At 57.6% G+C, this 19,893-nt stretch overlaps 2 protein-coding genes across 14 annotated transcripts in view; one reads left to right on the forward strand and one right to left on the reverse strand.

Moving 5' to 3' along the window:
* Positions 1–1,911, forward strand: part of SFI1 (SFI1 centrin binding protein) — a gene marked incomplete at its 3' end in the record, with an annotated part of 76,539 nt that extends 74,628 nt beyond the window's left edge. For 2 of the 6 annotated variants that reach the window (XM_081036511.1, XM_081036512.1), the window contains 3 exons: positions 515–852; positions 1,344–1,455; positions 1,533–1,764. In XM_081036511.1, the coding sequence (XP_080892637.1) occupies positions 515–852; positions 1,344–1,455; positions 1,533–1,637 (555 nt within the window). Of the gene's footprint in view, positions 1–514; positions 853–1,343 lie in introns of all 6 variants that reach the window. The other 4 variants (XM_081036509.1, XM_081036510.1, XR_013992445.1 and 1 more) reach the window with 3 other exon arrangements.
* PISD (phosphatidylserine decarboxylase) overlaps positions 1,674–19,893 on the reverse strand; it is a 42,667-nt gene continuing 24,447 nt past the window's right edge. For 3 of the 8 annotated variants that reach the window (XM_081036518.1, XM_081036517.1, XM_081036519.1), the window contains 7 exons: positions 8,115–8,313; positions 6,358–6,523; positions 4,495–4,728; positions 4,214–4,352; positions 3,806–3,952; positions 3,380–3,540; positions 1,674–2,987 (listed from right to left, as the gene is read on the reverse strand). In XM_081036518.1, coding sequence (XP_080892644.1) covers positions 2,763–2,987; positions 3,380–3,540; positions 3,806–3,952; positions 4,214–4,352; positions 4,495–4,728; positions 6,358–6,523; positions 8,115–8,164 — 1,122 coding nt within the window. In that variant the 5' untranslated portion in view covers positions 8,165–8,313 and the 3' untranslated portion in view covers positions 1,674–2,762. Of the gene's footprint in view, positions 2,988–3,379; positions 3,541–3,805; positions 3,953–4,213; positions 4,353–4,494; positions 4,729–6,357; positions 6,524–7,941; positions 8,314–12,331; positions 12,417–19,893 lie in introns of those variants that run through there. The other 5 variants (XM_081036515.1, XM_081036516.1, XM_081036520.1 and 2 more) reach the window with 4 other exon arrangements.

Consider the following 19,893-nt stretch of genomic DNA (forward strand, 5'->3'; position numbering starts at 1 on the left):
GCAGCTCTGAGGCAGGTGGCATCAAAGTCGAGTCTGGGCAGGGAGGCATGAGAAAGCACCCGCGCTCGGTAATGCAGGGGACAGGACAGCAGCGGGATTGGGCCACCGTGAGGAGCTTTTGCCTGAAGAGGAGAGCTGCAGGAATGCTGAGGGGTGACAGCAGAGAGGACAAGTCGTCACCAGGAGGGAATGGAGCCAAGTTGTAGGTAGGCGGTTGGACAAGGAGAAAATTGGCTTCCAACCACTTTTCTCACTGAAAGGCAAGGTCGCAGCTGAGTGAGGCAGGGGTGAAAGGTCTGTAAGTGAAACAGCTGCTGGGGGCAGTGCTGAGCCAGGCCCTGAGGAAGGGGAGGAATGGACTAAAGGGGTGCTCCTTGGGTAGTTGTGGGACTTCCTCCATCAGTGTCGGGGCCCTGGAAGTAGGCTTCGGGGGAAGCCCAGCTCCTGGGGCCCTGGCGCCCCATCGCAGGCCTTTCCCCAGCTTCCGTGCTCAGTGTGTGTCCTTCCTTCACAGGCTCCAGCACGGCTGACCTCCCCTGGGCTTACACCCCAGGCCCCCCCATCCCTAGCCAGCGTCCCCGACTCCCGTCTGCTCCTTCCTGGGGACTTCACAAGCTCCCGGCCCGGGCTGGGCTCCAACACTACAGGCATGTACCTGAAGCCCCTCAGCGCAGCATGCACTCAGGCCACTCCCAGCGCCCAGGCTCCCTCCATTCAGCCTGGACCCAGCCTGGAGGGTGGTCAAGCCGAGGCGTATTGTCCTGTGGCCCCGGGCCACGCCGACCTGGAGGCTGAGCTTGAGGGCATCCAGCAGCAGCTGCAGGACTACCAGACCGCGAAGCAGAACCTCCAGTAAGACCCAAGAGCTGTGTCCACAGGGAACAACTGGGTGCTGCCTCCCCAGAGCTAGCTGCCAGGGCTGATTTGCCTATGCTGTGCACTGCCAGCCCCCATACCAGGTGGAAGGCCAGGTTGGCCTTTGTCGTCACCTGTGGGATGACAGACAGAGCTGAGCAAAACTTTGAACCTGACTGGGTCACGTGAAAGCTGGGCCACTGGTCTACCCAGTGATTGTGTGACGTGGGAGGAAAAGGTGCGAATACAGGCCTGGTCCCCAGCTGCATGCAGTGGGCTGTCCTGTCTTGCCTTGGTCTTTGGGCCCATATCCCCCAAGCCCAGGCCAGGGACCCTCACCAGGAGTAGCCTCTTTGGGGAACAGGGAGGGTTTCTGAGAGAGGAACAGGAGCCATTCTCCCTGATCAGAAGTAGCTGATGGGCTTCTCCCCAAGCCTAAGACTCCACCAAGGGCGCGGCCAGGCGGACATCAGGTCCTACTCCCTCAGGTCCTACCAGCGGCAAGCCAGCAGTCTGCGCCGGTGGCTGGAACTGAGCCGGGAGGAGCCCAGGTCTGAAGACCAGGAAGCAGAGCAGCAAGTGCAGGAAGAACTGCAGGAGGTGAGGCCCCAGGCGGCTCTGGGAGGGGCTCTGGCTGTGCTTCCTCTCAGCTCGGCCTGTCCCTTCCTGGCCCCCAGGTGGAACTGCACGTCCGGCAGCTGGCTGCACAGCTCCAGGCCTGGCGCCGGCCCGTGGACGCCTGCATTGCCCGTGTCCAGGCCCTGCGGCGAGCTCTGTGCTAGAGGCCTCCGCCCTCCTCCAGGAGCAGAAGGCAAAGATCAGGTTTTATTTTTTTATTTCAAAATGTTGCAATTAAATGAATTACTGTTCAGAAGTCTCCCACTTTTCATACAAAAATACTGTGCTACTGATACAGTTGAAAAAAATTCAAATGGCTTCTCCTGCAGGAGAAATTCAGAGTCCCCAGGAGACATAAAACCTGGCCCTGTCCCCACCATCAGTGGCTCCCCAAGGACGGCATACCTGTTACCTGGGGACAGGTTTTCTAGGCACTGACCCTGCCTCCTCCACCCCCTCCCACCCAACATACCAAGGCTCTTCTGCCTCCAACACAAGTCCCTGAATCAATAGCAACAACTTTCCCGTATTTAATGTAGGTCTGGATCTGGGAAGGGGCACACGCTCTCCCTGGCCCAGAGCAGCCACCACAGCCTGCCTGCCCCATTCACATGGGTTCAGGAATTGGACTTGCCCACTGGAAAGACAACTTGCAGGCTCCAGAGGGTCACTCACTGGGGCCTGCGAAGCGTCTCACTATTGCTCACCATCCTCGGAAGACACTGGCAGAGCTGGGTGATGTGTTCAGCCACGAGTGTGGAAAGGAAAGACAGGGTTTCCCAACGAGCAGGGCAGGTGACTTGGGGATCAGAAAGCGGTTGCATTAAAGGCGCTGTGGCCCGGCTCTGGGGGCAGGCCCATGGGCAGTGCCAGAAGGCACCTCACCCAGTGCAGGGGAGACCAAAAGCAGTGATGGGAGGAGCAGCAAAAAGGTATGTCACCACTTACCGTCTTCAACGGAAACCACGGCCAACAGTGCTCAGCCAGGAGACGAAGGGTCTCCAGTTTATACAACAGAGGTCAAAACCTCTCCAAAAGGGAATCTGAGATCATCCCGGCACTGACTTTCTCTTTAGGGTGGGAAGAGACCATGTAGGCCTAGGGCATGATGGGGGCTCTAGCCTCACCTGCATCTCTGAGACAGGGACACAAGTCACCCAGGTCCTGCCTGGTGAGACCCCACGCCCGAGAGAGTCCCCTCCCTGGACAGCTGGGAGGTTCCCCTCAAAGAGACCCTCCCATTTTTGTTTGGAAAAGATCCCTCAGCAGCTGCAGCCAGGAAAGGGGCTCTAGAGGGAGCCCAGAGCCTCCCCAAATCGGATTTTCTGTCCCGCTTTCAGCTTGAAGTTGAAGTCCTTGGGGGCCTCAAAGATGAGCACGATGGTGGAGCCCAGGTTGAACTCGCCCAGGTGCTCCCCCTTGCGCATGGGGATGCCCTCCTTGTTGGCGTGCGTCACGAAGCTGAAGTCGTTGTAGGAGCCTTTACTGTACCGTGGGCTGTTTGTGTGCAGGTCCTGGGAGGGCCAGGGCAGTATGTGAGCACCTGCTCGCAGACCGTGAACACACCTGTCCCCAACCCAGCTTGGAAAGGGAGGTGGGGACAGCGACTCAGACCACCGGCCGCATCTCCAGACAGTCCAGGAACTGGGCCTCCAATCAGCACACCCCACCCTAGGTCAACGTTCCCTTTTGGTCCCCAACAGAAGCAAAGGGCCAGGCGAGGAGGTTAATTCCCTCCCACTCCAGCCACCTCCAGACGGGCGAGTGCGGAGAGTGCACAGAGCAGGAGCTCAGGGCCCAGCCCTTCCTAGAACTGTCACGACAGAGCTGACTGCACAGGAGACAGGGTAGGGGGACCCCAAGTGGCCCAGCCCGTGTGCTTCAGCAGGGCCTGGGCTCTGCTCACCCGGTCAAAGTAGATGCGGATGGAGCCCACGTTGGTGGCCCCCACGGCTGTCAGCGAAAAGAAGCCATGTTTCCAGTCCCCGGTGAGGACCACCCGCTCATTGTGACAGAAGAGCTCTTTGATCCAACGGGCCATGCCAGGGTTCACGGACATCAGGGAGCCTGTGGAAGCAGGGGCACTGCTACTCCCCACCCAGCGGAAGGACCAGCCTCCCAGAGCCCAGTGTCACCCTCATGTCATTCCAGACAGAGTGGGGTGGACCCCAGCCTACCCGCCCCCACTGCGCACTCCCTGCCAGACTAAAGCAATCAACTCTCAGCTTCAGCACCCCAAAACTGCAGCCGGGGTCCTCTGACACCAGAAGTTGAGGACATCTGTCGGGGGCTCACGGAGGCAGCTCTCAGCCTTCTGCTGGCCCTGGCCTACCTGGGAAGTGGCGCCGGTGGGACACAGTCCAGTCAGTGGGGGAGTGGAAGCAGTGGTAGTCCCCGGGAGCCAGGTAAATGACACAGTGGTAGAGCTCATTCCCTTCTCGAGTGACCAGCTGGTTCCTGAAGGAGCTGCAGGAGGTGGCTGTGGGGGGCAGACACGAGGGCCAGGTTCTCAGACAAGCCCCTGACGCCACCCAGCACAGGGTTGGCACGCAGCCTGGACACAGGCTCCAGGGAGGCCCCGAAGCTCTGGGCAGTGATTCCGGGTCCGGGACCAGCCCTCAGTTTCTCCAGCTTTCCCAGTGTCCATTCCTTCCCCAACCTGCCCCGCCCCAGGCCTCCCACTCCCTCCAGCTGCCACACGGCAGCAGGACCCCCTGCCTGCGACCAGGCAAGAACCCACCTGGGGGAAAGGGCAGGTCCTCTGCGGAGGTGCGCGGGCCCAGGAAGGACTCCAGCGAGTAGGTGACCCCCTTCACCTGCTCCACCTCACTGTTCTTCACCTGCCCAAAGTTGAGGATCTTCCCATCTGATGGGCTGATCTGGAAAGCCCAGGAGAGGCTTGTCGTCAGGACGGAGGGGACACAGGGCAGGGCCTCAAGCTCCCTGGGAGGAATGCCCACCAGGCCACCATGGGCAGGCGTTCGTGGGGGAGGGGTGACTGCAGACAGGGCCGGGCCTCACCACGCTGTGCCCACACACGGGCCGGGCCTGCGGCTTCAGCTTGCGCCGGAAGAACTCGCTGAGGTTGCGGTAGTGGAGCAGGTCCTCCACGGCGGCCTCCTTCATGTTCACCCCGAAGGTCCAGATGTACAGGCTGTACACGGGCCTGCGCAGCCAGTGCGGCAGCTCCACCTGGTTGAGGCGGCCCCAGGCCCGCGACAGCAGGCGTGTGGGCACCGACTTGTACAGGGCCACCTGCGGCCACAGGAGGGCGGGTGTCAGCCACACTCCGGGTGCACTGCCCTCCCCCGCTGCCCGCCCCGTCAGCTTCCCCCCGCGGCAGGCCCACCTCGGGAGGCCCGGGCACCCCACGCTGGCTTTGTGATGTGCTGTTTCTCACGAGGAACCAGACTGAGCCTGCCAAGCACTCTGAGCAGCCGAGTGCTGGCGGGACCGTGACACAGTGACTTACAACTCAGGTGTCCCGTCTTTTTATGCAGAGGTCGGACAGCAGCTGCCCCAGTCCCTGGGGAGAGACTGGCCAGCACAGTCTTCTTGAATCGGGGGACGGAGCATAAACGGATCTGATACCCGCACAGACAGGCTGTGGCAGGAGGTGGTACTGCCTGCGTCCCAGACCACAGAAAGGAGCAGGAGGCCCCGGGCGCAAGGGAACGGCTACAGCCCAAGCGCACACCCTCATCCTAACAGGAAGCAGGACACCAGTCGCCCCTCCCCCCCCCAACACACACACAAGGGAAAGTCTACAGCCCCATGCGCACACCCTGGTCCTAACAGGAAGCAGGAGGACACCAGCGCCCCCCCCCACCCCCCCCACACAAGGGAACGGCTACAGCCCCAAGTGCATATCCTCATCCTAACAGGAAGCAGGAGGACACCAGCCCCCCTCCCCCCCCCACAAGGTTAGGGACTTGGGCATCACGCAGATTCGCCTGTCACTGTCACCAAGGCCAGGCTCAGAGGCTTGGACAGACCCTGCTGACCCCGCCTGGCACTCAGCGGCATTCTCCTGTGACGGGCCAGTCCACAGAGCTGTGTGGACTGGGGGCACGAGGGAATCAGCCCCTCCAGCCAAAGTCTCAGGGCCAGGCGACCCTTCTGGTGCCACTGACATGGTGGGACATGCCTCTTAAGTGGTGGCTGCTGCTTATCTGAACACAACCAAGACATCAAATCCCCAAGGCATAAAAGTAATTTCATTCCAACTTTAAACACCTCTAGCAGGTACTGAATTAGTGGCTCCCAGAATTCCTCCCAGCTGACTCCTGTCCACTGGAATGGCCAGAGCTGCCGAGTGCCCCCAGGTCTAATACCCAGGGCCCTTCAGGTGCCCTTGAGCTTTCAAGCCCTCATAACTCCCACCTGGGTTCTCCAAGGGCTCAGGACCAAGGTTTCCTCCTTGGTGTCAGCCTGCTCTCCAGGGAACTGCCTGGGGCTCTCAGGTCCCCAAGGCATCCCCAACCGTAAGGGCCCAAACAGGCTGCAGGTTTCCTAACTACCCTTGGCACCCAGGAATTTGGATTCTTCTCAAAAATCACCTCTAAGCTCACGTGTGCATGAACACCGGAAATCAAACATCATTTTTTTGAATGCCCAATGTGGTTTCCTTTCAGAAGGAGAGCCCCCAAATGGCACAAACACTGGCAGAGAGAGCAGGCAGTAGACAACGAGCGCTCAGTCACCTGTCCGCCACCCACACGGCCACCGACCAGCCCTCTCAACCAACTCGCCTTTCAACATGACCCTCCCAGAGGGCTCCGCCCCCAGAGCCATCACCTCGAGCACCTGTCTCCTTTTGGGTCTCCTGGGTCCCACCTCAGGATGCTTGGGGGTGGGCCAGGCCAGCAGCCTGCACACACTTACCCTGCTCACGGGCCTCCATCCCACCCGGCTGAGTGGTCTGAGGGCACCGAAGGGCAGGAGGTAGTAGAGAACCGTCAAGGGCCAGGAGCGCAGTTTCAGGGCAGGTCTGGACATGCAGCTCAGCTGTCCCAGCCTCCGCCGCAGAGCCAGCTGGGGGAAGTGCAACCTGCAGGGCACATGTCACCCATGGCCAGAGTCAGAGTCAGTGGCCAGAGTCTGGGAAGGACTGGGAGCCCCCACCCCACCCTCAGCAAGCTTGCCTCTCAATGGAATCTGCCAGCACTGGCCGTACCCCCCACCCCCAACCTCATTTTGAGTCAGGGCTTGGCGGCCTCTGGTCTGCAGACTCACTTCCCGGTCTCTCACACCTGCCTGCCAGTTGGGGAGGACAAGGGATGTGACAGCCAAGACGCAGAGGATTAGGCCCAGCTCCTAACTGCTCAAAACATGGAAGGGGCCCCAGCAAGGCCTTTCAGAATGAAGCACCACCTGGGCCCAGCACAGGGAGAACGGGGTACAGAGCCAGCCTCCAGCCGCCACCTCCCAGAGCACCAGGAGACAGTCTGATCGCCCAGAGCCCCTAGCAGCACAGCAGCACATGGCAGTGGGGGATGCTGGCACCCAAATGCAGCGTCTGGGGAAATCTTTATTGCCCCAGGCTTTTTATTTCCTCATCTGATATATTAAGGGATTCAGCATGAAAAAATGGCAAAGGAAAACACACAAACACACACACACCCCGACCCCGACAGCTACTACTCCATTGATCTGCATGGTCATTCTTCATCAGGTTAGGTTCTCCAAAACTGAGGGGGTAACCTGTCCCCACCCTCCGGCCACCTGGCAGGTCTGCTGGGACCATACATCTGACCCAGGCCCCTCCTTTCAGCAAAGGTGGGTGGGTCTTTCCCCAGGTCCCACCAGCCCAAACCCAGTGCATTCAGCACAGGCTCTGCTTTCCCACTAGAACCCTGGCCACCTGAAGCGTATCAGTGAGGCCCAAGTCCCCTGTCACATGCCTAAGCCCTAGAAAACGCTCCTGAGACCCCAGTGGAGCCACCAGGAGACCACACTGCCATCCATTCTGAAAATGTTCCCAGGCCTCAGTTTCCTCATCTGTTAAAAGACTACATTCAACTGACGGAGGCACCCCTCTGTTCCTGTGCACGCTCAGAGAAGCTGTGTCCTCTGTCCCCCATTGCTGAACAAACCAAGGAACAAAGAGACATCTAGCTGATATGAAAAGCAGCAAAAATGGAGAACTGAGCCAATGGCTGGGCCCAATTCCGTGATGGCGATGAAGGCACCGCGTCTCCAATGCTCCCCAGACTCCCTGCGTTCGTTTTCTCTCCCATCCCACCCTACTGTGTTTTAAAAAGGTCCGGGAGGGGGTGGGGGGCCAAGCAAAGCTGGACAAATCACTGCTCCCCCCTCCCACAGCCCCTACCCCCCTGCTCACTGCAGAAGCACAGGGACCAATCCCGGAAGAGCTACACCAGAGCGGGGTGGGGGCGCCTGGGGGGGCGCAGCAGTTAAGGTGCAGCACAGACACTGGGCCACCAGCCCGATCTCCTCCCTGGGTACCTGAAGCGGGCTCTCCGACTCAGGCCCCCTGGGCCAGGCCCTTCCAGCCTCGGGGGCTGATCCCCCGGGCCCCTGCCGCCACCTCCACCTCGGGGCCGCTGGACATGAACTCTGACCTTGTGGAGGTCGTAGCGGGGCACAGCGGGGTTAGGAGGCCGCCGGCAGCATCTCACCATTTCGCTGCTCGGAGCTCCGGTCCTCGCCGCGCCTCTGACTGACACATGGTGGGCGGGCTGGGAGGGCGGGGCCAGCACGCTCGCCTTTGTTCCTCCTCCTTCCTCCCTTCCCCCCAGAGGCGCTCCTGGGCTGTCACTGCCCGGCGGTGGCTGGTGGGCCGCTTCCTCGGCTCGGGGGCGCAGGTTAGAGTCGGGGCTATTACAAAGACAGGCACTTGTCACACACCTGCTGGGGGCCGCAGCACCAGCCCTGGCTTAGCTCACTCTGCCTCCCGTTTGGTCACCTGTCTGCTCCAGTGAGCTGATGGCAGGGAGGGGACCAAGGAGCACAGCGGGAATCTGAGCCCAGCGCTCCAGGCGGGTGCCCAGCGTCACCCAGTCTGCGGCTTGGGCAGCCCCTCCCTTGCCGGGACCTGACCCATTTTCCATTCAGGTGACAAAGTAGCATCTGAGGAATGAGGGAGGGAAAGCAGGAGAGGTGCAGCTGCTGAGACCCTGGGCATCTGACCAGCTCTGGCTCTTCCTCACAGCGCCCTCTGCTCAGAGCCCCCCATACTGGGCACTGAGTCCCCAAGGCCTCCTGGGAAGATGAGCACCCATGTGACCTCAGGGAAAACTGGTGTAGAGATGGGGCTATTTGGGAGACAGGCCCTGGCCACACACCTGCTTGGGTCCTGCAGTACCAGACCTGAGCTTGGCTCACTGTGCCCCAGGCAGCCACCTGCCTGCTCCAGTGAGCTGATGGCAGGGAGGGGACCAGGCGCCGTGTGGAGATAGGAACAGGCCAGGACTGAGGCGGTCATACCTGTGCCCCCACCCTCCTCATCTTCACTTGGGAACGGGGACAGCACTCTTGACAGGGGCATCCTGGCTCTTGGGAGGACACACTGCCTCCATAAAGCCCTTCCAGTCGCCTCCCAGGTCAGGAGGAGCACACACTCCGTGCTTGTTGCTGTCTCACTCTGGGGGAGTCAAGGCCCCAGGGAGGACGCCCCATGGGCCTGGCCTCCAATCCCAGCTGCAGGCTGGCAGGGGCAGAGGCCTGGCCATCTTTGCGTGAAGAAACAAGGCCCCAGAGCAGCTCTGAAGGCAGAGAACTGACCCAGCTCACAACGCCACATGGTGAACTTGCAGGAGGGATCCAGCCAGGGGCCCCAACTCAGACGTGGCTCTACCACACAGCGGGTGGTCTGACACCCAGCAAAGCCATCTCAGCCACAGAGGTAAAAACGCCAGCCCAGCACCTTCCTGGGGAGTTGACGAGACCCCAGGTGTCCAGGGGCCCGTGGGAGCCAGGACAAGGCTGCCTAAGGTCTGGACAGATGCACGGATTTCCGTCCTGACCAAAGAGGTGGCAAGGCCTGGTCCATCCCAGACCAGAGTGGGTCCAGGCCCCAGCATCAGCACTCATCTCCCCAGGCCACTGGCCTTGATGAGTGGCAGGAACAGCTCACTGTGGGTGGCCCGGCAGGAGGGCGCCTATCCACCAGGCCTACGCGCACCTCAGCTTTAGGCCCTGTGAAGCTCCTGCTAACGGTCCCTTCCACAATGGCCAGGTCACCTCAAACACACCCCTCGGCCCACCAAGCCTTGTCCTCATACCACTCCCCAAGGGAACAGGTCCAGAGGCTGACAGGCAATCGGGGTTGAGTCTGGTGCTTGGCTCCCAAGACAAGACTCTCTTCCTGCTTCTAGAAACTGGAAAGCTCAGACTGAGCGCACACCCGGGATTGACTGGTGGGGGCCAGTGAGGCCTCAGAGGAGAGGACTAGAGCCACACTCTACTCCTGCCAGTTTTCCTTACAGTCTTACTACGTGGGACGGTGACCAAGGCAGTACAGTCAGAAAGGCACGTTCAGGACCCCATGGACAACCCCAGCTTGGCCTGAAGCCTCGAGTCCTCAAACCAGAGGTCCATGCTTGCACTTCATTCTTCCCCAGGGCCCACCAGGGCCGGGCGGACCCTCACCCCCCAGTTCCACAGCAGAGGGAGCTCAAGTGGGACCAGCCCAAGGAACTGCTGTACTGGAGAGAATCTGAACTTCCCTGAGGGGTGGGGCAGGGGGTCCTTACCCCCTCAGTCCCGGCTCTGCCACTCCTCTACCTCCTCTTCTAAACAGGGCACTGAGACCAGGGCGTCAGGCTTCTTCCAAATCACAGCCTGCGGGCCCCAAAAGGTCCTCAGGGAGCAGACACGAACTCAGTTGTCCCCCAGGAAATGAGCCTGGCACCCTCTGTCCTTCTCAGAGCTGTACGATGGAGTCTAGGGCTTCCTTAGAGGTCACTCTTCACGTCTCAGCTAGCAGGACTCCAGGCCTCCCATCTTCCCATCTCAGAGCCCTACTTCCATCCAGACCTGTGGAGCTTTCTGTACCTCTGGCGCTCTGATTGTGACCCAGGGGAGCTCAGGCCAGATGAGGAACCTGAAAGGAGGGTGACCTGAAGCAGGGAAGTGCAGACACCCTCCTTCTCTCCTGAGAGCCTCAAGGACACTGTGGAGGTGAGTCTTGGACTGTGACCAGTCGGACTTTAAAGTCATTACAGGGCCTAAGGGCCAGAACAGGAGAACTCTGTGGCTTTGGTGGGGGACGGGGCCAATCTGGTTGCTGCAAATCCTGGCTGCCTTCCCCACAGCTGCACTCTGGGTGGGGAAAGGCCTTGCAAACCTCAGGCACTTGCTGGCATTTCCCCTGCCCACCCCCTGGGGGCTCAGAAACCCTATGCCTCACGTCCACACAAGAGCTTGGTACAGCCTCATCCCCCAGACCTGGCTGTCCACACCTCACTTCCCTTTCCAAACCCACACTCTGGGGGGACAGAGGTTTGCTCCCCTGGGAGGATGGCAGGAACAGGGCCAAGGCGGCAGCTCTGACAGAGGAGCCTAAAGCGCAGGGACAGTGGGCGTCGCTATGAGTAGGAAGCAATGGCCCAACAGGGCACTGGAGGGGGGGGTCACCTTTGTCAGGACGTGCTGTTCTGGGGGTTCACACCGAGCAGTGCTGCAACATCCCCATTCACCCCTCACTAACCAGGACAGAGGGAACAGTCCACCACTACCCCTTGGTAGAATGGAACGTTCCAACTGCAGCAGGTGGATGGACCCAGGCCAGTTACCAGTGACTACAGGTGGGGGGTGGGGGGTGGAGATGGCGTGGGGGGTCCCGCCGGGTTCCCTAGGACCTTCATAGATTCAGGTCTGAGTCTGGACAAGGCCAGGAAGGCAGTGAGCGGGGCGGGACTGTCACTCCCCAGCAGGCTCTCCTTGCTTGAGTCCAGCCTGACACCACGCGATCATTTGCTCCTGCTTCCTGAGTGGAAACCTCACTGGGTGCCAGGATTGCCCCTCCTGAAGCCTACGCAGAAACCCCAGTGCCCTCAACACACACGTCTACTGGCCTGACTTTCTGAGCACTCCCACCCTGGAGGGCAGGGCAGCTTTCTCCACCCTTCAAACCCCTTGAAGCAAGGCCACTACACAGCTGCGCCCAGGCGGGGCCACCAAAACTTCCTCCCCTGTGTTCCAGGGCTAGAAGCAGACAAAACTTCACAAGTAGGGAAAAGGAAAATGATCTTCCTGGTGAAACGGGTAAAGCCATCTTGGGGAAGCCCTGGGCAAGAGAAAAGGAAGCAAATGGATGGGCCCGCGAGTGCCTGAGGGGAGGCCCAGGGAAGGGCAGGTAGAGGTGGGACAGGACTCTCCGAAGGAAAGGAACCTCCTTTCCTGCAATCCTTGGCGACTGCAGGGCATGGGGCTCGGTGAAGGGCAGCATGCCACCCCCTCCCCGCCCTTCAGGGGGTGACATGGTGACACCTCCAGTTCCCACTGCGAGGCAGTGCCGCCTCCCTCCCCCTCTGGCGCCTACTCCAGGCCCTTCTGGCAGCACTGAGGAAATCAGCCAGAGCTCACAGCGCTGCAGGGGCCGTGCAGCCTTTGGCAAGGCGAGCACTTCCCTTTTCCGGGCCCTACGGCCAGGAGATGCTGCAGGCTGTGGAGGCAGTGAGCTCACCGAGCCTGCCCCGTGACCGGCGTGTGGGGACGGACGGGGAAGTCCACAACTTGATCGAGCCTATGGGGTGGGCTCCTCGGGCCCCAGGGCCTCGAGGCGCAAGGCTGTAAGGGCGTGCCCCACACCGCAGGGGGCTGGACGGCCCTCGGGGTCTGAAAGCCGCCTCCCAGCTGGGGAGGCAGCCCCCACGGCGCTGGGCTCACTCACCAGCAGGTGGTCCCGTCCCGCGCGGCTTCCAGGCACCGACTCCGGGGAGACGCGGCTCCTCCACGGAAGCCTGGGCTGGCGGGCGGGGCTCGGGCTCCAGCCACTCAGACCGCCCGGCGGGGGCAGGAGGGCGGACACCAGACACCCGGCGCTGTGCTCCGCCCCCAAGCCCAGCCCTGCCGGACCCGGAGGCCCCTTTAAGAGGGAAGAGGGTACCAGCCTCCCGCCGATCACAGTCAAGGGACTTCCCCAGTAATCCCTACTGGGTTGGGAGGCTCCTAAATTGGGAGTGCTCAGCAGGCGTTGGTCTCCTGGGGCCACTCCTCTCGGATTCCCCTTCCACACCCTCCCCCACAGCTGCCCCTCTGGGAAAGCTCCCAGTCTCCAGGTGCTGGCCAGCTTCTCTGGACTGAGCAGCCAGCCACTAGACCCATCTTTTCTAGCTCTCCAGGTGAGGCAGACGGTATCGAAGTCCTCACTCCTTCCCACAGCCCATCCAGAAGACACAGGTTGTCCCCAATCCTACTTCTTCTCAACTCCAGGCAGATGTACCCGACAAACAAAATCCCCTGTAGACTAGCAAACAAGACCCAAGGGGCAAGGTCAACCATTGGGCTGAGCACGCGGGATGAAGAACACGTGGGGCGATTCTGTGCCCTGACTCTCTACCCCACTAGATGGTGGAGCCCCACCCTGCGTAGTAGGCACCCTACCCCATGCGCACCAAGTCAAGGTGGGATGGAATGAACCACCTCAACACTTCTCTCGGGGAGGACGGTGGGACAGGGAATACTGTTAAACCAAGGAAAGGGGGTGTAGTTCAGGAGTCTGGTCACTGAGGTCTGTGCAGGTCATGCCCTAGGGCGGCACACCACCCACTGGTCAGACTGCCTCAGAGGCTCATTCTTCTTGCTCTGGGCTACTGAACAAGGAACCAACCCAAGCTTCTCCTGACCATTGAGAATTTATTTTCTAAAGACATTTAGAACAGGAAGAAAGAGCCTACAGTGCTTGTGAAGAGATGGGCAGCTGGGCCAGGGCAGCCTGGAACAGGACACGGGGCACGCAGACAGAGCCCACATACCTGTCCTCATCTGGATCCAGCCCAAGCAGGAGCTCGGTGACAACCTACAGACCTAGGACGCTGTAGTATGGAGAAGGGGAGACGCGGTAAGGGTCCTACCTCAAGGACGTCTGTGATATTCGAGTCCTACAAGGCACCGGTAGGAGCAGGGAGGCAGGGGTGAGCCATGTAAAGTTCCAGCCCAGTGGGCTCACAGCCTTCTCTGAGCCCTGGACAGACTTCAGACCCCTTCTCACTTCAAAGCTCCAACCAAACACCACATGAGATGGGATAAAAAGGAGTTAAGGCACAAGAACATGCGGACACAGAATCCTCGCGACATCAAATGCCAGACCCTGGAAGATCCTGGGAGACTATTCGGACTTCCCAAAAGTCTCCAGTACTTCCAGACCAGTCCCAGCCCACGTCAGACTCGAGGGAAAAACAAAAATCTGTGGATCAAAAGCCCAGCTTCTCATTTGCTGAGTGGCCTCTGATGCCAACGCTCTCCCCTGTAAAATGACCAATCAGAGGCTCCACGCCATCTCCCAGAGTTCCTTTATGACCACTCAAAGCCCCCCCAGGCGATGAATGTTTGGGAAGCCATAAACCAGCCCAACATCTGGCCTGAGATCAGCCCTCCCAGCCTTCTAACCTGACTTCCACCACCTATTTCAGTAGGGAAATGCCTTCCAGATTCCAGACAATAGTTGACAAATCATTTCTGGGAAAAACAAAAGCCCTTGTGGTAAGTGTACTTTCCCACACTGAACGAAGCCCCTTGCGGCCTTGTTTGGAATCCTGGGTGGGAGTGCCACCTAGTGCCACTGTGATGCTCTGCAGGCCCCAGGCCACTGGCTGCCAACACCTGTGGACAGACTTCCCCCTCCAGGCCAACCCACTGCAGCTCCCAGCAAAGTGAATTTCATGCACGACTGAGCCAGGAAACAAGGTAGCCGTGGGCAGGAGTGGCAGGTACTCTGCTAATTCTCATTTCCTGGGGGTAGATCGGGGCCCCTTGCAGAAGATCTGTGATGTCTCGGGGTGTCTCGGGGCTCAGAGGCCTGCGTGAGGAGCCCAGACAAGCATGAAGTGCCCCCAGATGATTTCTTCACTCACAAACTTCTCCCAGCCCTGCCCAATTCCACCCTCATGTTTGTGAAGGTTTCTTAGCAGCCCCACCAGCCGGCAGGCCTTCTCTGGTGTCCCGGGCCCACGCACAGCCCCTCCAGCAGGTCCCCTGTGCACCAAGGAGCCATGGCCTGCAGCATGATGAAGAAAACAAAGCGCTTTGAGGGGAGCAAGCCCAGCAGAGAGCTCCCCGCAGGGCCCCGAGGCGTCTGAGCAGCCACCCTGGACTCCTTCCACTGGGAACTCAACCTCGTCTTGTTCCACATCTTCAGGCAGAGTCCTGTGCTCCTCCACACACTGGCTGCTCAAAACCACGGGCGGCAGTTGCCAAGTGGTACAGGCTCAGAGCTGTCCCCAGGCTGGGGGAGACGGGACAAGCAAAGGCTGGAGTAGGGGGCCTGAGCTACCTGGGGGAGTGGCTGCCACAGGTCCCCACAGTACCCCAAGGGGTCCCGACGTCCTCTGAGATCTCCTCCAGCCCTAGAACAAGACCAAGATTCTCTGAGGACAGAGCTGGGCTGTGAGTAAACTGAGGCGGGGAGATCTTTCCTATTTGCCCATTTTAAAAGTCACAATTGTTTTCTCAACACCTATTAGGGAAGAAGTAAGACAGTCCCCTATGAATCTCCACTCCCTGTCACCATGGGACCCAGTATCTGCACACACATCATTCTCATTTAACGACTGTATGAGGAAGTTAACAGCCGCCTGTTGACAGATGAGAATGATAGAGCTACAGTAGTTACATAAAGTTTAAAAACATGCAGCCATGTTCACCACAGTCCAGGGTCACAGACAGCGCAGCACGGAGAGGGGTGGGAACGACGACACAGGGCGATGTGGGAGAATGCACAGGCTGATCTGTCTTGACTCCTTTGCATGAACTGGAATTTTGCACCACACATTTCTACAATTCTAAACTGAGGCTAGAAATAAGGAAGCAGTGCTAAGATAGGGAGTGAGCGTAGAGCCCAGCTGCTCCTGACTAGGGCCCGTCCTCCACATGGCTGCTCGCCAAACACCTGACCTGCCCACAAGCCCCATGGCCAGGCGGGAACAAACAAAACTGCATTGTTGTTATGCTCAGACATGGACTGAAGTGCTTTGGGTCTGCAATGTACTAGCAAATGGTTCAGAGATAAAGCAGATATGATAAAATATTGACAATTATTCAAGGGGTGTGTATGTGAGTAACTATCCTCTCAACTTCTGTACTCTGTTCAAATGTGTTCACAATAAAAGAATGAGAAGACTTTGCTTTAAACCACAGAAAAACCTCTGAATTCCATTATTGGGGAGAAAAAGCCCAGCAGCCCACGCTCTCCACAGAGCACTTCTCCTACTCTGAGGTGAGGCGGAACAAGCCGGGCCTGCTCCCAGTGCCACACGCCCCCACTGCTGCTGCTGCTTCCAACGTAAGAACTCAGGACCCAACCATTCAGCCAAGGTGTGTATTCAGCACTCAGCACGCGTGCCCGGCTCCGAGCTGGTGCTCATGTTCAAGAGAGAGCCCCGTGTACCTGATGGGAACAGCCAGCTGCCAAACACAGCTCACTCGGCAGCCTCAGGCCCTCCCAGCTCCATGTAGTCACCTCCAAGCGGTGCAGGAGGGCGTGTGTACTGATTCTTCCCCAAAGGGCCCCCCATTTCCATCAGGCCAGCTTTCCCACCACATGCACCTCTGTCCTCAGGTCAAGAAAGAAAGAACACCTCGGAAAGGCCAGAGACCGAGGGGAATCTGTCACCAGATATCATCCTGTGTGGATGTTCACAGGAAACCCTGGGGCGACCACGCTGCACAGCTGTGCACTCCTCAACACACCTGACATCTGACGTCACCAGGTTACAGACACCACACATCCCTCGTCCTTAAGTACTTATGAAGGTTTTGGTCCCCCTTTTTGACTTACGGGGACAAGAGGACAGCGTATCTGAAATCACAACTGCCACACAAATGCAGAACCTGCCACAGTTCCAGGCAAACCTGCCTCCTCTCCTCTGTGCTGTTCACTCCAGGCCAGCTCTCCTCCTGAAGCCCCAATGCTAGGCCTGGGCAGCCCGAGTGAGCAGGCACTGTGACCACACCCTGAGCTGTTCCAGGACACTGTGAGTTCCTGAAAAGAAACTCATGAAAGCGTCTCCTCTTTCCCAGTGCTCTGACTGCTGCCTAGAGCACTTGCTCGAAGGGCAGGGTGTCCCCATGGTCTGAGCAGGGCTGAGAGCCTTGTTTCTGGAGGAGCATGGATTCCTTGTTCCACGCCATTCAGCCTAAATGTTAAATTTACAAATACTCTGAACCAAAATAAACAGAGAATAAACATGTGAAAATTGTTGAAGTGGGCTCACATTTTTAAAAACGCAAATTATAAACCATATGAAGGTTCCTGAGTCGATGTTTTACCTATTTCCTCTGACACTCTCAGTAAAGAGCCACTCTACTCCTCTATCTGCTCAAGTCAAAAATCACGAGTCGTTTCTCTCCCCCTCCTCCATCCTCTCCATCACTGCATCCTGTCCACTCCTTAAAACATACCCAGAATAGAGTCCCTTCCCCCGAACTCTCCCACTCCCACCCTGATACCCCCTCTACCTTCCCTGGCTGGGATACTGTCAGAGCCTGTACAGGCCCCCTGCCTCCATTCCAGCTCCCCTATACTCTGTCTCCACAGCAGCCAGAGTGACCCAATCAGAACCTAGATCATTCAAGCTTCACTCAGAAGACAGACTAGGTGTGACGAGGTCCTCCAGCTTTCCTATCTCTCTGCCCTCTGATGACTTCCAGCCACATGGGCTCCTTTCTCTTCCTCAACAGTGACAAACACACACTGTCCATCTCAAGCCTCAGCCTGGACTGCTCTCCCTTCAGAAACTTGTTTTTATCCCCCCTCTGGATACATAGTTTTACTTTTGCTGAGGGGCAGAGGCTCTAAAAATTTTCCTATCAGGTTCTGAATCTTCAGCTTCCAATTTTGCCAAATTTCTGATCAAAATGTTATTAAATCCTTTCAAGTGTCTTGTCAGGTTTCAGCTGGGCCAAACAGTAAATATTTCTGGCAGTATTAAACAATTCCACAGACTCAAGAAGGTGCAAAGGGCACACTGAGTAGACACCAGAGCCCTGCTAAAGAGAATCCTGCTTTGTAGGGTCAGCCCCTGCACCACAGCTCCTCCACTGTAGTCACAGCCAGTCCTCACAACCCATCAGCCCGAAGGCCAGTCCCTCCCACTGACATGCAAATAGTAACCAAGGCTCAACTATAGGAGGGCACACACAACCCACACAAGGGACACACCTGAAGCACCTGGCTCTAGTGACCAGGAAGACTGCACCACTGGGTCCCACAGCACACCTACTACAGAAGGCCACTCTACTAAGACTGGGAGACATAGCAGCCCATAGAAACAACACAGTGAGGCAGCCAAATGGAGAGACAAACAAGTATGTCCCAAATGAAAGAAGAGAATAAAGCTCCAGAAAAAAATAAGTAAGCAAAATGGAGACAAGCAATCTGCCAGCTGCAGAGTTCCAAACACTGGTTGTAAGGATGCTCAATGATCTCAGGGAGAACTTCAACAAAGAGATAGGAAACATAAAAATGGAGATAGAAAACATAAAAAAGAAGCAGTCAGAAATAAAGAATACAATAACAAACGAAGAATACATTAATTGGAATCGACAACAGATTAGATGAAGCAGAAGACTGAATCAGCGATGTAGAAGGTAGCACAAAACACCCCAATCAGAACAGCAAAAAGAAAAAAAGAATCCAAAATAACGAGGACAGTTTAAGGGGCTTCTGGGACAAGATCAAGTGTACCAACATTTGTATCAGAAGGATAACTAGAATGAGAGAGAGAGCAACGAATTGAAAACCTATTAGAAGAAATAATGACGGAAAATTTCCCTAACCTGGTGAAGGAAATAGACATACAAGCCCAGGAAGCGCAGAGAGTCCCAAACAAGATGAATCCAAAGAAGCAAACACCAAGACACATCATAATTAAAATACCAAAGGTTAAAGACAAAGAGAGAATCTTTTTTCCCCCTTCTTCTGCCTCGCCCCCGACTCTGGTTCAAGCCGCTGTTTCTCAGTCTAATTGTGTAGGACACAGCTCCCTGGCCATTGCTGGTGTTATGAGCCTTGCGCTCCCCTTGGCGGAGCCCTCTGTCACTAGTCGTTGGGTGGCTGCTCACAGCAGCTCACGGCAGCTCTCACTGGCTGCCAGCCATTCATGCTGGCCACTGGCCACTCATGGCAGCACATGGTAGCCCACAGCAGTACACAGCAGCCCACAGCTGCTTACGCTGGCTGCTGGCCACTCACGCTGGCTGCCGACCATTCACACTGGCTGCCGGCCACTCTTGCTGGCCACCGGCCGCTCCGGGTAGCACACAGTAGCCCACAGCAGCACAGCAGCCCACACCGACCTCCGGCTGCTCACCGCAGCCTAGCTCCAGGGAGAGCCAGTTTACAATCTTAGCTGTAGAGGGCACAGCTCACTGTCCCATGTGGGAATTGAACCGGTGACCTCAGCGTTAGGAGTACGGCGTTCCAATCACCTGAGCCACCCCGGGCTGACCCACAAAGAGAATCTTGAAGGCAGCAAGACAAAAGCAGTTATCTACAACGGAGCTCCCATAAGATTGTCAGCTGATTTCTCAACAGAAACTTTGCAGGCCAGAAGGGATTGGCAGGAAATATTCAAAATGATGAAAAGTAAGGACCTACACCAAGATTACTCTACCTGCAAGCAAGCAATCACGACAAGCAATCACAACAATCACTAAAATATTTTGGAATGGTTTCTGTGAGGAGAGGAAGAGAGGGTGCCATTAGAACAGACAGCAAAGTGACCAGGAGAAGGTGATGAGAAAAGGGGACAGATTGGGGTGTGGGGGCACATGGACCGACACGAAGACAGAGGACACAGTTACACACCGGGGTAGAGGCAACAAGGACAGGCAGTGGAGGACAGAAGAAAGGTGAGGGAGGGTGGTGGTCTCCAGGTCCCCCTCCTCTAGAGGACTCATCAGTCTCATAGCCCCCAACCTCACATTTTATGTTAAAGTGACCTCTGACCTCTCATCTCCTCCCACACACTTATTCAGTGAGCAAAGTGAAGTCACCAGCAGCACATGAAGGACTTCTGGGATCCCTGGGGCATGCAGAATGTGCCCTGGCCTCCCTAAACTCAAAGCACAGGGGCAGAAAGGCAGCTGGCGTCTTAAAACTGCAACACAGGGGCTGAGGAGCCTTAAATGAGTGGTGACAGCTTCCACAAGCAATCGTTCCCACTATATAACTGTGCTACTATATAAAAAATTTATATTTCGTCATTCCGATGACCCAAATATATTTCTCATATA

Source organism: Rhinolophus hipposideros, assembly GCF_964194185.1.
Source record: "Rhinolophus hipposideros genome assembly, chromosome: 24".
In the NCBI taxonomy this organism is placed as follows: Eukaryota; Metazoa; Chordata; class Mammalia; order Chiroptera; family Rhinolophidae; genus Rhinolophus; species Rhinolophus hipposideros.